Source organism: Marmota monax, unplaced genomic scaffold (assembly GCF_021218885.2).
Source record: "Marmota monax isolate L192 unplaced genomic scaffold, Marmota_monax_Labrador192_F-V1.1 WCK01_AAM20220418_F8-fsc00129, whole genome shotgun sequence".
Taxonomy (NCBI): Eukaryota; Metazoa; Chordata; class Mammalia; order Rodentia; family Sciuridae; genus Marmota; species Marmota monax.
The window spans coordinates 666,800-681,256 of record NW_026693811.1 but is presented as its reverse complement, the minus strand read 5'-3'; the positions used below and the strand labels follow the sequence as shown (position 1 = coordinate 681,256).

Here is a 14,457-nt window from a genome sequence, read left to right as displayed (position 1 = left end):
TGAAATTAATTACTCAAAAAATGTAGTTGAGGGGCTGGGCAGTAGAGCGCTCACCTAGCACATGTGAGGCACTGGGTTCAATCCTCAGCACCACATAAAAATAAATAAATAAAATAAAAGTATTGTGTCTAACTACAATTAAAAAATAAATATTTAAAAAATGTAGTTGAGTTTCATAGTAATTATTTCTGCATCATAGGTTTTATTTTAAATTATTACATTTGTAATAATTTAAAATAATTTTTAAATTATTACAATTTAAAAATTTGGATTTTATTTGCATTGGATTTATAAATAGTACATATTTATATAATTGCCATTAAAAACCAAATTTCAATAGCATTAGTGAAATTTCCAATGAACTTTTTATAAGAAAAAATGAATTTTTATGAGTATTGAGATGCCTGTATATTTTAATGACAATTCACAGATCTATCTCAAAATTTAGTCAAATGTCACCTAGATGTGTAGCATGAATACAAAAATAAGCAAATATAGCCTTGGTCAATTACATATATAAGTATTGTTGGTCTTACCCTCTCTCTAATGATCTATAGAATTGAGCCATTTTGCTTTGGCTCAAAAAAATGATCACATATAAGATCATGTTTTACATGTTAAGGCATTATCTACTATAAGATACCTGACAAAATGAAACTTATCCTTTTAATCTAGGGGAATAAAATATTCCATTTTTCCTGAAAATAATTTGTCTTTATAAATGTTACTAAAATTGAAGTCAACCATGTCATATTTAACCTTTTGCTATCTTTTCCCAGTAGTGAAATTTATCCACTTTAAAATCATAATAGGTTTAAAGTCGCCCATCTGTTAATTTTTAAAGCCTTTAGCATCCATAATGTAATTATACATACTGTTTTTTAACAGCAACAAAGTCAGTACAGAAGGAAGCTCTTCGATGCTTCTCATTCATTACGTTCGATGATGTTCGGCCAGGATCGTTACAGACGCAGATACTGGATTCTTCCCCAGTGTGGGGGGATTTTTGTAGAAGGCATGGAAAGTGGTGAAGGTAGGAACTATTAATCTGTTACAAAGTACAATCTCAAATAAGAAACCGTATTTTTTCAAACCCTGTTACTTTTTCAGTGTATTTTGTCCGTTCATAATCAAGCGTGCTTTATTAATAAACATTGTAAAATCTTGATTTCTATTCCTTTTGAACTCATAATGCTCCTTTCACTGATAGATATTTCCTTCTTGCCCCTGATTTTTCTTCTGTCAGTCTTTCTGACACTAAACATAAGGTATTCTGTTTCTTGTTTAGTGGACACAGATCTTGCCTAACCTTTAGATGCTGCACTAGGATTTCTTTTTTTTCTAATTTCAAACTTTCAATTATGAGGCTTATTCTTTAATTTTCTCAAAAAGCATTCATCCCGACAGTACCCCTGCAGATAACTTTCTATTAAGGTCCTTATTATAATCCTCATTCATTTCAAAATCTTGTTCATATTTGAAATTTGTGATCACATCTTCCTTTCTTGATTTTTGTGTTACCACTGATCTTTCCTAATACACCTTTAGACTATTTTGCTGGCTTCATTTCTGCTACATTAACTGGCACAGTATGCTGTATATTTATGCTCAGTGAACTTTCTCATATTGAACTTTTCAGAACTCTATGTCTGGGCATTTTCAAATGTCTGAATTCTGATGGGGCCAAAAGTGTTATGCCAATGCTTATAAATTTTGTCATGTGGCAATTGACCCATGGTGGTATGTGGAGGCATAAACTTCTTTCAACATATTTTTCAAGTACCCACTGTGAGCTAGGTAGGCACAGCAGGAAGCACAAAGTTATATGAAACATAATCCATGCCATGTAGCATTTATAGTCCAATGTGAGAAAAGATTAGGTAATCACATAGATGATTATAGTAGAAATAATAAACAAGGCGGTTGTTTAAGCTTTTTCTTTTAGTAGGAGAATCAACCTTTTAATGAAAATTTTGTGTAAAACCCAATATCTAACAAAAACTGATTTGTTCTGATCAATAAATTTGGGGAAACCTTAGTCTTTCTAATTAGGTCTTTGTCCTGTACATTTGCTTTCCAATACAGAACCAGCAACTTTGGTGAATACTGGGGCATTCTGTAAATTAAAGAATAAAAGCTCAGAGCCATCAACGATAAAAGCAAGGGCTTAAAAATCTCAAGGAAGGGAAAGGTTTTCTAGCCTACTTAATTCAACAAGCAACAAGACCATTATTATTTCATTGTAGTTTCTGGCACACATGGGCATCTCTGCCTCTAGATGTGACCTCTTTGAGGACTAATTTAGGCAGGGTAACTACACAAAAATAAATACCCTGGCAGCAAACCTACACATTAGATTGGAATAAGAAAGGATAGAGAAGCTAGTGATGAGATCATTCCAGAAGCTTGGCTGAAAAGTAGGAAGACCCTAAACTTAAGTATAAACAGAGGAAACAGGAACAAAGAAAGAGATCTTGAAGATTGCTCTAAGAAATTATTGAGGGTGATGTAGGAAAAGTGGAATCAGAGATAAATTTGATGACTTGATCCTCAGTATAAAAAATTGTGAAGCCTTAAACAAAATCAGAGTCAAGAAGAAGGGTTGTTTGTAATGAAATTTAATAAAAGTTTTAGTATAGAAATCTAAATAAAAATGAAAATATTGTGAGTCATTTGGAGTGCAGAGCCTGCTAAAGCTTAAGAACAGATAAAGAAATGCCCAAGTGAGTAGCTGTTTACATTGGTTTGATTAGAATCACCTGAGATTCTTAAACAAGACCAATCTGAGCCCTGTCCCATACCATTAAATATTCTTCAGTTTGATTAAGAGCCACATCACTCTCTGGGCATGTGAACCTGAAGTTATCTAGGACATCAACTTTTCTTTCAAAATACTGAAATTATCAGTCCCTTTGCAACATACTGATATTAGTCCTTTATCAATACATAACTCAGTTATTACAATCCTCCTCAATTTCTCTATGTACAATTCCCTCATTCTGTTATGTTCTTTCACCACCTACTCCAAAATCTTGAATGACACCCTATTGCCTATAGGATGATGTAATAAATCTGTACTTAGCATCCAAGTCTGTGTACCAATCTGACTTCAAACCATCTTTGCACTGTTCTCTAATAAAAATTCACCTAAGCCAAGCCAGGAGTGGTAGCACAAGCATTTAATCCAAGCTATTCAGGAGGCCAAGGCAGAAGGATCACAAGTTCAGGGCCAGCCTATGAAATTTTACAAGACTCTATCTCAAAAATAAAAAGGACTGGGTATAGCTCAGTGGTAAAATGTTTGCCTGGTTTGATTCCCCAGTACAATAATAATAATAATAATAACAACAACAATAATGAAAAATAATTCAGCTTGGTCAATCTACCTACTTACTATTGCTCAACACGTGTATTCCTCCTCCTATGTCTCTGTGTTACTGTGCTTGGCCAATCCTGGTCATTATAACAATAATCTGCCTTTTCTTCAGCCATCTAAATTTTATTGATCTTTTTTGATATAGCTGAAACCCTAACCCTTCCATGAACTTTCCAGCTTATTTAAGTGGAACTAATTTTTACTATGTGTATACTCCTAGAAAACCAAATAATTAATAATGACATTATTTTGGCACATTGCTCTACTTATTATTACTATTTACTTATATTATTTAATCTTATAATCTAATTTGTATTACTTTTTATTCTATATGGTACTTTATACCATGTATAACAACAAAGTTTATTAACAGAGCACACAGAATCTCCTGAGCCTTGATAGTGGTTCCACAGGGGATGTGCCCTCTCCAGTAACAAATTCAACTAGCAAGAAGACCATTCTGAGAGAGAACCCCTGCCTTTCATAGCATTGTACATTTTAGATCAGTCTAAGAAAGATACAAAATCCTTTATTTTTCTGAGAAATACTAGAGGACCCCTGAGCTAGGGGTATGAATACCAGGGCCAGTGTCTGTATACCAAGGGCCCAGGAACAGTGCTAACATCGACTAAGGATTCTGTTGTTCCTCTTTCAACTACATCAGTGGCTAAGCTAGCTTGCTGGTCTTGGGGGAAAGAAAGGATCATGACCTTTAGCTAAAAACTAATGGCTTATTCCCTTTCAGTCCACCCCCTGACCCTTGGGGTAGCTCATTTGGAACAGGAACCAGCTGGGTGTCCCCACCCCCCAGTACTAAGGATTGAACCCAGAATATGCTAGGCAAACACTCTTCCACTGGGTATATCCCATCTCTTTTTATTTTTTGAGACAGTATTGCTAAGTTGCCGAGGCTGACCTCAAACTTGCAATCCTCCTGCGTCAGCCTCTTAAATAGCTGGAACTGTAGGCATACACCACCATACCAGCTCAATTGTATGTTTAAATAATGCTTTCAGTATTCATTGACAGTGCTAAAAGAGACATAACCAAATTCCAAAGCAAACAACATGTTGCCACATTAGGAAGTATAGAGCTTGCCTGAGTCATTTGGCCTTATATCCAACAAATGGTCCAGAGCTACACAATTATATAATACTATTTGGGCCAAAAATTTGATGCTGATTTGTTAAGAGATAAGAGCCATGGCTTCTCAATTGTTCCCCCCAGGATAGCTGGTTATGGTCAGACCTCTGCTTCAGAGGAGCATATTCAAGAAAAAAAGTCCTTGTGCAAAGTAATAAAAGCCTGTATCCCTTACACCTGCAGGGAAGCTCTGATGCTGGTACTAAAGACCACAACCGAAAAGTTCAACAGTACCCTTTGGGTTTTGAGTCACTACAAAATGTCTCCTAGTTACTTCTAAAGTGTGTAGTATTATATATCCAGGTGGGAAGCAAGAAGAGCCTACCTTTCACATAGGAAGCACCTAGAGTTCTAGCCTGTGATCACTGACCTTGTTAATGCTACATGTTCTATCCACTTCTCATTTATTTTTCCCTGGAGTTAGCATACTGCCAGTATGCTATTAGTTGGACTCAACTGGAGGTCTGAAGTAGAAGTATTTGGTTGAGAGTTTTGTGCCACTTTTCAGTAACCCTGATGTTGGGTACACTGGAAGTCTAGATAAGAGTGTTTCTTTTCACTTGAGAAGGTAAAGAGAGTTTTATATAATGTAATTAATAAGAACAGAATTATAGAAGGCCAGGCAAATGAGGACCAGATAACAGTAATTTCTGTGGTGTACCTTGGAGTAGATATCTGGAAGGTACTCTGCAGGCAAATAGGTTGAGGATGACAAATTCAGTATTGTCGTAGCTTTGTATTATGTCATTGAGTGAGTGCAGAGTTTGTTAATGTCTGTAAGAAAGGTGAAGTGAGTTACTTACATTCCAACCACCCTTTCACCTTCTTTGGTCAGGCAAGTTTATGCCCAAGTCCATTAGTATCTTCTGCAGTGTTCATATGGTCTGTCCTTTTCCTCTGGAACAGAAACTTTAACATGAAACCAGGAGTTGTCATATTTTCACCAAAAGTGTCCTCCAGATTCGAGGTGCTCTATGGATATAAGGACTACAGGAAAAATCTCCCACTTTTAAAATAAGCATACAACAAAGATTTAGAGCTCTTTGGAGTAAGAATGTAAAAATTCCCCTTCTTGTGGGTATGGCTAGCAAGTGCCATCAGGAAAGCAGGAGAGAATCCAAATGTATATTCATTCATTCATTTGTAATATGAAAGCCACAACAACCTTTTAGCATCTATTGGAATCATGACAAGTACAAAAGAGGAAAGAAACTTTGAGGTATAATCCTCCATTTCTGCTCATTGACTTTTGAGTCTAAAGAACTTCACCAAGATTGAAGGACCTATATGAGGTATAAGCAGTTGTTCAAAGTTTAAAAGGCGGAGGAATCCCAGACCAGTCATTGTTGAAGGAGTTGGTGGAGCCATCTTTCAGAATACTATCCTGAAATGTCTCCATCTTAATGGTATGTATATTGTCTGCACATGCAAGAGGCACAGCAATTTCACATCCAAAAAAGGTATATATCATTCATCAGCTTGAGGAAGTGAAATATCCACAAACTAACAAATGCTTTCAGAGTCTCTTTGGTGGAGACTTATACACATACTTACATTTCTAGTGTGAAACAGCCAAACAGGGTTGTTCAGGTTTGAAATAAAGCTGCTGATTACCCCTGCTTGAATCTATTCTTATATAAGAAATGCAGTCTCTTTCTCCAGTAGGGGTGAAACATTGTCATACAGTGTTGTCAGGCCTTATAAATATGGTGGGTTTTGTTAATATACATGGCCAATGGTTATAGAAGTTACCAGCAGAGGTCACAGTAAATATGTTCAGCTGATATATGGACCTACTTGTTTGGGATTTAAATAACCAGTATTTTCTTGCCAGTTAATGTAGTCTGATAAAGGAATAACTAGAGTTCACACAAAAAAGTCCATAAGCAGCTGAGTACAGTGACATATACCTGTAATCCCAGAAACTCAGGAGGTTGATGCAGGAGGATCACAAGTCTGTGACCAGCCTAAGCAATTTAGTGAGACCCTGTCTCAAAATAAAAATAAAATGTTGGGGATGTGGCTCAGTGGTAACACATCCCTGGGTTCAATTCCTAATACTGCACCAAAAAAAAAAAATAAGTCCAGAAGCTTTTACAGTGATTATGATTCAGTCTTTCAACCCTAAGTAATACTGAACCCAAATTCCAGTAGAGGAACCAGTTTTCCAGAGCTCTTTCAATAAGGATCTATTGTTTTTCAGAATAATAGATACTTAGTCCTGCATTTCTAGCAGTCTCATAAATTTCTGAGGCTCTTCTCCTTTCCAGCATGATGATCTGAGGTGTATGTTTAATGACCTCTTAGAGGGGAAACCAGGAACTCAGCCCCGTCCTTACTCCATTTAGAAGAACTCAGATTTAGAAACAAATAAGCTTGGCATAAAGAGTTAAATCAAATCATGAAGTAGAGCTAATGACCATGAGTATTCCTGTCTCTGATCCCATATTAAGAATCCAGATGATACAACATACTTTCTTTGGCTCTATTCTTTGCATCCTTACAGGGTTTGTGGGAATGAAGCTTAATAATCCTCCTGTGGACCTTCTATATCTAATCATCTAATGATTCCATCTCTCCTAGCAATTGCTAGAGCCTATAAACTATTTGATAATCTGTCTCATATGTCTCTTTCTTTTTAAAGAGAGAGAGAGAGAAATTTTTTTAATATTTATTTATTTATTTATTTTTAGTTTTCGGCGGACACAACATCTTTGTTTGTATGTGGTGCTGAGGATCGAACCTGGGCAGCACGCATGCCAGGCGAGCGCACTACCACTTGAGCCACATCCCCAGCCCACATATGTCTCTTTTTCATAGTCTCAATGGGCCTTTCAAGTTTTGGGATAGAACCACATTCCCACATTCTAAAATTAGGCAACCCCCACAATTTCTGTCTTGTCATTCTTTCTGTTTATGAGCAATACAACATTTATTGATGTGAAGAAGACATCACAAGAACTCTAGTCAATCTATCCTCTTCTTAGTTCCTTCTTTCATTTGGAGTAAAAACCTGTGCCACTAATTAAGCTCTCTCTTTCCATTTCCTGCCCTATGACAAAACATGAATGATCTAAAAGAACTATTTCATTTATTTTGTTGTTGTTGTTGTTTAGTTGTAGATGGATACAATACCTATATTTATTTATTTTTATTGGTGGTGAGGACTGAACCCAGTGCCTCACATGTGCTACACAAGCACTCAACCACTGAGCTACAACCCCAGCTCCGAACTATTTCATTTCTAACAGTATCTCCCAGGTGAAGAAATAAAATCAAAGTCATTGTCCACTTAGAAAGACCTGCTCTGAATCAGTTATTCAACATTCTCTGTGCTAACATCATGTTATCTAGTCTGGTCCTCTCAGAACCTGGGTTGTCTTATAATCATACTAACACAGCTAGTTGTCTCAGGATAGCTACATCCTCTGTAGATCTAGTTCAGATTACATTCCAAGAGACTCAGGGAAATCACCCCAGTGGGATATGGATTATCATTGTTACCATGCATCCAGACCAGAAACAGAGTGGCAACATATGCCCCAGTACTATTAGTCAACCCAGACTGCTCATTGTTTAACAGGGTCTTGCTCTAAAAGCTGATGAATTTCCTCCTGCTGTTGATCATACTCGGGCTCCTCTGTGCCAGGCTTCACAGCAACTGGCTTCATATCTAAAGTGATAAGTTGCCTCATATATTATAACAAAGAGTCAGTGGAGTTTCCCCTGTATTCCCTCCTAACAGGGCATCTGTTACCCTTTTTAGTTCACCCTCCTCCTCAGGACTCATGAAAGTCTTTAAGCTGATTAAGAAGTGGGATAGAACCAAATTTCAAACCACTAATCAGCGTCTTTAGTTTATCATGTTTTTGCCATCTTCAGGCATAGCTACTAAGATCATTCTAACTCTGCCAAGTGAATTAATCTCTGCCTCTAAGGAAAAATTCTTCCACCCCTGTTTGCTACCTTTCTAGAAAGCCATGACATTTCTAATGGACACCAGACATTATGGATTTTATCTTGTTTGGGGTGTTGGATGTTTTTAAATTCCTATAAATACTCTTGAGCTTCTTAAACTGAGCAACAGTTAAGTTACTTGGAAAAAGATTGATCCTTTCATATCTTGTATTTAAAATTTGTTAGGCTAAACTAGAACATTACTCAAGTCTAGGATAATTATCCCCTGCCACTGAAGCAGGATCCTTCTGAGTAACTAATGCCTATGAATCTTGAGGCTTACCATTCTGGTTGTAGGAACAGCAGTATTACCAGCCTGTGTGTACACTTCGCACTGTCACCTATAAACCTTTCATATGTTTTTTTTCCCCTGACCTCTAGTGGGTTCCTTACATGTGTACTGATCTTCCTCATCTGAATACTCAAGAGATCCTTCTGCAGATCTCCAGAGTTCTCTCTTTGCAGAATAGACAGCTCTCTTCTTTCCAGAATAGACTCCCCTTTCCTCCCAAGACTCCCCTTAGTCAGTCTGCCAGACTCCTTCTGGATTCTCCCTCTCTGTGTTGCATGTGGAACCTATCCCAAGGCAATGTTCTGGGGCAATTATAGGGCTTACTGATTTTTTCAGCTTTGTTATGTGATATCCATTTCTTGCAAACTGTTGTTTCATGTTTTTTTCTGCTTGTGAATTTTTCATAAGAGTAAATCTAGTCCTGTTAGTTTATATTTGTCAGAAATATAAGTGTAATGTATAGGATTTAATTTCAGTTAAAAACTAATTTCAAGAGAGAATGTGAGAACTTTTAAACATATTGAATAAAGTAGTGGATTTTACTTTTATTTATTTATTTAGCTACCAGGGATTGAACAGGGAGGGACGCTTAATAACTGAGCCACATCCCCAGCCCTTTTTAAATTTTTTTATTTTGAGACAGGATCTCACTAAATTGCTTAGGGCCTCACTAAGATACTGAAACTGGCCTCAAACTTGGAATTCTCCTGCCTCAGCCTCTGGAGTTGCTGGGATTATAGGCATGCACCACTATGCCTGGCTGGATTTATATTTTTAAAGGAATTCCTATAAATTATTTTTATGTGATGGAAAAAAACATAAACCAGAAGTTCACAAAGCAGAAATAATGTCAGTAAACCTATGAAAAAATATTCAGCCTTACTAGTGATCAGAAATAATGTGACTGAGATTTTCACCTCCTAGATATTGGCAAAGACAAGAAATATTGACAGCATCCAGTTTCATTGAGGGTAGGCAGACAGATGTTCTCATCTGGTATGAGTATATTTTGATCCAGACAGTGTAGAGGGCATTTTGACAATATATGTTTAAAACTCTGAAAAGTATGTATCTTAACACTCAATGAGTTTTTCCCCTACATATTTATCCCAAGGAAATAAATCAGAAAAGAAAAGAAAAACAGAAATGCAGATACAAGATCATTCATCATAACAGAATTGCTAATAATGGTGAAAAATTGAGACCTATTAATGTCTATCAGTAGAAGATTGGCTATTTAAATTATGATGTAACCCATTGAATATTCTGTAGCTATTAAAATTTATATTGACACAGCAAGGTGTTTATAGAGTATTATTCAGTAAAACAGGTAGATTAGACTATTCTTTGACAAGATGCCCTCTTTTTAGCTATATAGGCTTAAGGACAGAGAATTTCTAGAAGTTTTATACTAAACTGTCACTCATGATTGTTTCTGTGAAATAGGGCTTTTATTAATTTTCCAATAATGGAAAAATAACCTATAAAATGAGAATCTGGAGAGTATTATTAGGTCATCTAGAAAAGGTTATTTAAATATTTATGCATATAATTTCATAAATAATAAAATTTAATTACAATATTGGTTTGTGTCTCGACCCCTCGCCGGCAAGGGAAAACACTACACAGGATTCTTCTTTCAGCAGTTTATTCAGGCCTTGTTTCATGTATCATCTTCTAGTGACCCCCCTCCGAGCGCCCAAGCACAGCCTAATAAAGCCTCCCGCATACCAATCTTAAGCTGCCACATGGACCTTTCTCATAGGGTGGGAAGGGATTGCGCGCCAATTCTCCATAAAAGGAGTTGTTTATCACAGGCCACAGTGGAAGCCGGCGCCATCTTCTAATGGTGGCCACGGTCTATAAGAATGGCTTACCACAGGTTTGACTTGGAATAACTGATTTTCATAACACATTTTGTTTTTGTAGGACTAGAAGAAATTGCAAAAGAAAAAGAAAAACTTAAAAAGGCAGAAAGTATCCAAATCAAAGAAGAAATGTTTGAGACTTCTGGGGATACTTTAAATTGTTCAAATACAGATCACTATGAGCAAAAGGAAGATCTTAAAGAAAAAGATAACACAAATCTGTTTCTTCAGAAACCTGGCTCCTTTTCCAAATTAAGCAAGCTTTTGGAAGTAGCTAAGATGCCTCCTGAGTCAGACATTGTGACCTCCAAACCAAATGTTAGTGCAAATGGGTGCACACTGTCTTATCAAAATAGTGGAAAACATTCAGTGAGCAGCATTCCATCAACAGCATCACAAAGCAACATGGAGAAGACAGACTCTAATCTGTTTAACACTGGTTCAGGTGGTCCAGGGAAATTCTATAGTCCTCTCCCCAATGACCAATTGTTAAAAACACTGACTGAAAAGAATAGACAATGGTTTAGCCTTTTGCCAAGAACGCCTTGTGATGATACTTCACTTACCCATGCCGATACGTCAACTTCTTTAGTGACTCCTCAGTCTCAGCCACCATCCAAGTCACCTTCACCTGCCCCAGCTCCTCTTCTTGGATCATCTTCTCAGAATCCTGTTGGCCTAAATCCATTTGCTGTATCACCTCTTCAGGTTAGTACCACTAACTGAAACTCATTGTGATATTGCTTTCTTTAATCTTTGACCCCATAAAGATTTCACTTAAGGGGAATCAGTTGAGTAGTCTGTCATATAGTCTGTCACAGCCTGAAAACTGAAGCAAATCAGAATTTCTGTTCCAAGCTTTATTAGAACTACCAGTTTCTAACCTGTGTTTAAGTCCACTTTAATTACTTTTTAACTTACTGTTACGGTGTATCTAAAAGCAAAATAAGAACATGGAATTTAATCTTGCTGTTTCTAATGTATTTAGTTTTCTTCCACCTGTGATAAATGAAAGTATTTTTTTTTCAGAATTGAAAAATAATTTCAGATTCTAGACATTTTCCGTAAGTTCTTAATCTACTTTAAAATGTTTTGTTTTTACAGATGAAAAGTGGAGTGTCTATGATGGGACTTCAGTTTTGTGGGTGGTCCACTGGTGTGCTTACTTCCAATATTCCATTTACATCACCTTTACCTACTCTGGGATCAGGGTTGGGATTATCTGAAGGAAATGGTAATTCATTCTTGACTTCCAATGTTGCTTCAAGTAAAAGTGAATCTCCAGTACCTCAGAATGAAAAGGTCTCATCAACTCAACCTGCAGCTGTTGAAGTAGCAAAACCAGTAGATTTTCCTAGTCCAAAACCTATTCCAGAAGGTAGGTACATTAAGATGGCTTATAGCCACTTATTGTATTTTATTATTTTGGACTCTTATAACTGAATCTCTTGTGAGTTTATATGTAGTTAATAAATCTTTAGATTTGTTTTGTGCCATTATTTCCTATTCAAAATATTTGTAAAAGATCTACATATTTTGACTTAGAAATGCAGTTTGGTTGGTGGAGGATTATTGACCCGGAGGACCTGAAAACTTTGCTCAAGGTGCTACATCTCAGAGGAATCAGAGAAAAGGCATTACAAAAACAAATTCAGAAACACTTGGATTATATTACTCAAGCATGTATCAAGAACAAGGATGGTATGTGCCTAAAAGACTTCTGCTTTCTTGTATAGTTATGACAGTTAATTCTTTTATCCTAAAACATTTTGATACGTCTTAATTCTATTATTGCTAGTTTTTTCAATGTTGCTCAACAGTAACTATTTAAATTTCTTAAATAAGTATTTTTTATAATTTTTAGCACCTGAACAATATTGTCTCTTAGAAAAAGTGTTTCTCCTTTTTTAGAGTAAACTGCCTGCTTATGATTGTTAAGTTAGATGTACATGATTTTATTCACTTTCTGATCACTGAGGAGAGGAAAATAAAGTGGATTTTAAAATGAATTTCTTTTCAAATGTAGTTGCTATTATTGAATTAAATGAAAATGAAGAAAGCCAGGTAACACGAGATATTGTGGAAAACTGGTCAGTAGAAGAACAAGCAATGGAAATGGACTTGAGTATCCTTCAACAGGTAGAAGATCTAGAAAGGAGAGTTGCATCAGCAAGTTTGCAAGTGAAGGTAAAATTCACTTGGAATAAAATCTGGTTTTTAGGCTAATGGAAGGTAACTAATATTTATTTTATGCCTAATATATGCCAGTTACTGTACTAAATGTTTTCACTTTATCTCATTTAATTCTTAAAATAGTCCTGAGTTAATTTTACCCATCTTACAGGTAAGGAACCAGGCTCAGAGTAAGTAACCTGCCAACAGTCATATAAGTAAGTGGCTAAATGTGGATTCAATCCAGAGCCTACATGCTTTTTACTAGATCTTGTCAACCCCCTTAATGGTATTCAGGTATTATTTGTGGTATGGAGTTCTTTACCTCAAGCAAAATTCATCGTTTTCCCCATGATAAATGTAGTGTTCTAAAATAAATCTCATCAAATTCCTACTGTAGTATTTCATATAGGATCAGGATACAAATGTCTTATATGTCAGCCTTTTACTCTATGTAGTTTAAAATTGGTATTACCATGTCATAGGCCATGATCAGAAGTGATTAGGCAGAAAGAAAGCTTTACTTTTGTGCAAGAATTTTTGGTCTTGCAAACAGGGATGTAAAGGTTACTTGAATTGATAATAAGGTGTTGTTATCTGTACAAGTAAATGGATAATGAATAAACATGAAAAGCAGACACATCTGCAGTTTCACAAAATTTAGTCTCTCTAATTTGACTTAATTTCATATTTTATTCAGATTGAGAAATTTGTGGCCTAATACTATCATAATAATTAAAATTTTGTTTCATAATTAGTTTTAAGGACCTTCAAAAAATATAGTTTTCAAGAGGTAAAAAAAAAAATATCCCTTTCTTGCCACAAACATAGTTATCAATGTTGGGAAGCTAAATTTATCATTTCCTTAAATTATCATGCTAGCAAACTATATATATGTCTCCTCCTCCTGATACTATAACACAATATAAAAATGCCTCATTCATCTGGCATCTTTAACAAATGAACTCTTCCTCGAAGTTAATTTTCTGCAGAAATGAAAATTATTCCATTTAGTGCCATAATTTTTAACATGTTTGTTGGATCTCTTAGGCTATACATTTTACTGCCTTCTTAAATTGAGAATAATTAGTGTAATTTAAATTATCTCAGTGACAGGATCATTAGTATGAAGACCAATTATTAGATAATGATTACCTAAGGAAAGGTGAAAAGGTTTTGCCATTAAACTAAATGTGGTGTACAGGACCTTACTTTCTAAGCTATCATATCTGCTTCTCTGTTTTTGTTCTCTCTTGTGGTCAGTTACTACTTGCTAGTTAAAATGTTTCCTATTTTCCTTCAGCTTTTTTTCCATCTAATTTGCCAATTCTAATTGACCATCAGTTGGGAAAGCATATCATTAAACTTTTTAAAATTATGTTTGGTCAGAGGGTAGTCCTAAAACATTTTCCTAATGACATTCTCAGATTTTGGTGCATGGACTTCTTCACATTGCTGGCTGCTTAAATGTTCTTAAGTGGGATTTGCTGTTTAAGTAAGATGTCTTAACATCCTAACAATAAGGACTTCTGAATTATTTTGTATTATTCTAAGAGTTGAATTGTAATTATAGTAGTCTTAAAAAGTCTAAGAATACAAGTGATGAAGAAAGTGATGAAGTTAACCACAAAACATTGTTTTAACATCTG

The 14,457-nt window shown here is 35.7% G+C and overlaps 1 protein-coding gene across 21 annotated transcripts in view; it reads left to right on the top strand.

Moving 5' to 3' along the window:
- The window catches only part of Baz2b (bromodomain adjacent to zinc finger domain 2B), a 361,835-nt gene that overhangs the window by 330,133 nt on the left and 17,245 nt on the right, over positions 1-14,457 (top strand). For all 21 annotated transcript variants that reach the window (XM_058584941.1, XM_046462280.2, XM_046462283.2 and 18 more), the window contains 5 exons: positions 889-1,033; positions 10,698-11,344; positions 11,741-12,014; positions 12,182-12,337; positions 12,663-12,823. In XM_058584941.1, coding sequence (XP_058440924.1) covers positions 889-1,033; positions 10,698-11,344; positions 11,741-12,014; positions 12,182-12,337; positions 12,663-12,823 — 1,383 coding nt within the window. The remainder of the gene's footprint in view (positions 1-888; positions 1,034-10,697; positions 11,345-11,740; positions 12,015-12,181; positions 12,338-12,662; positions 12,824-14,457) is intronic.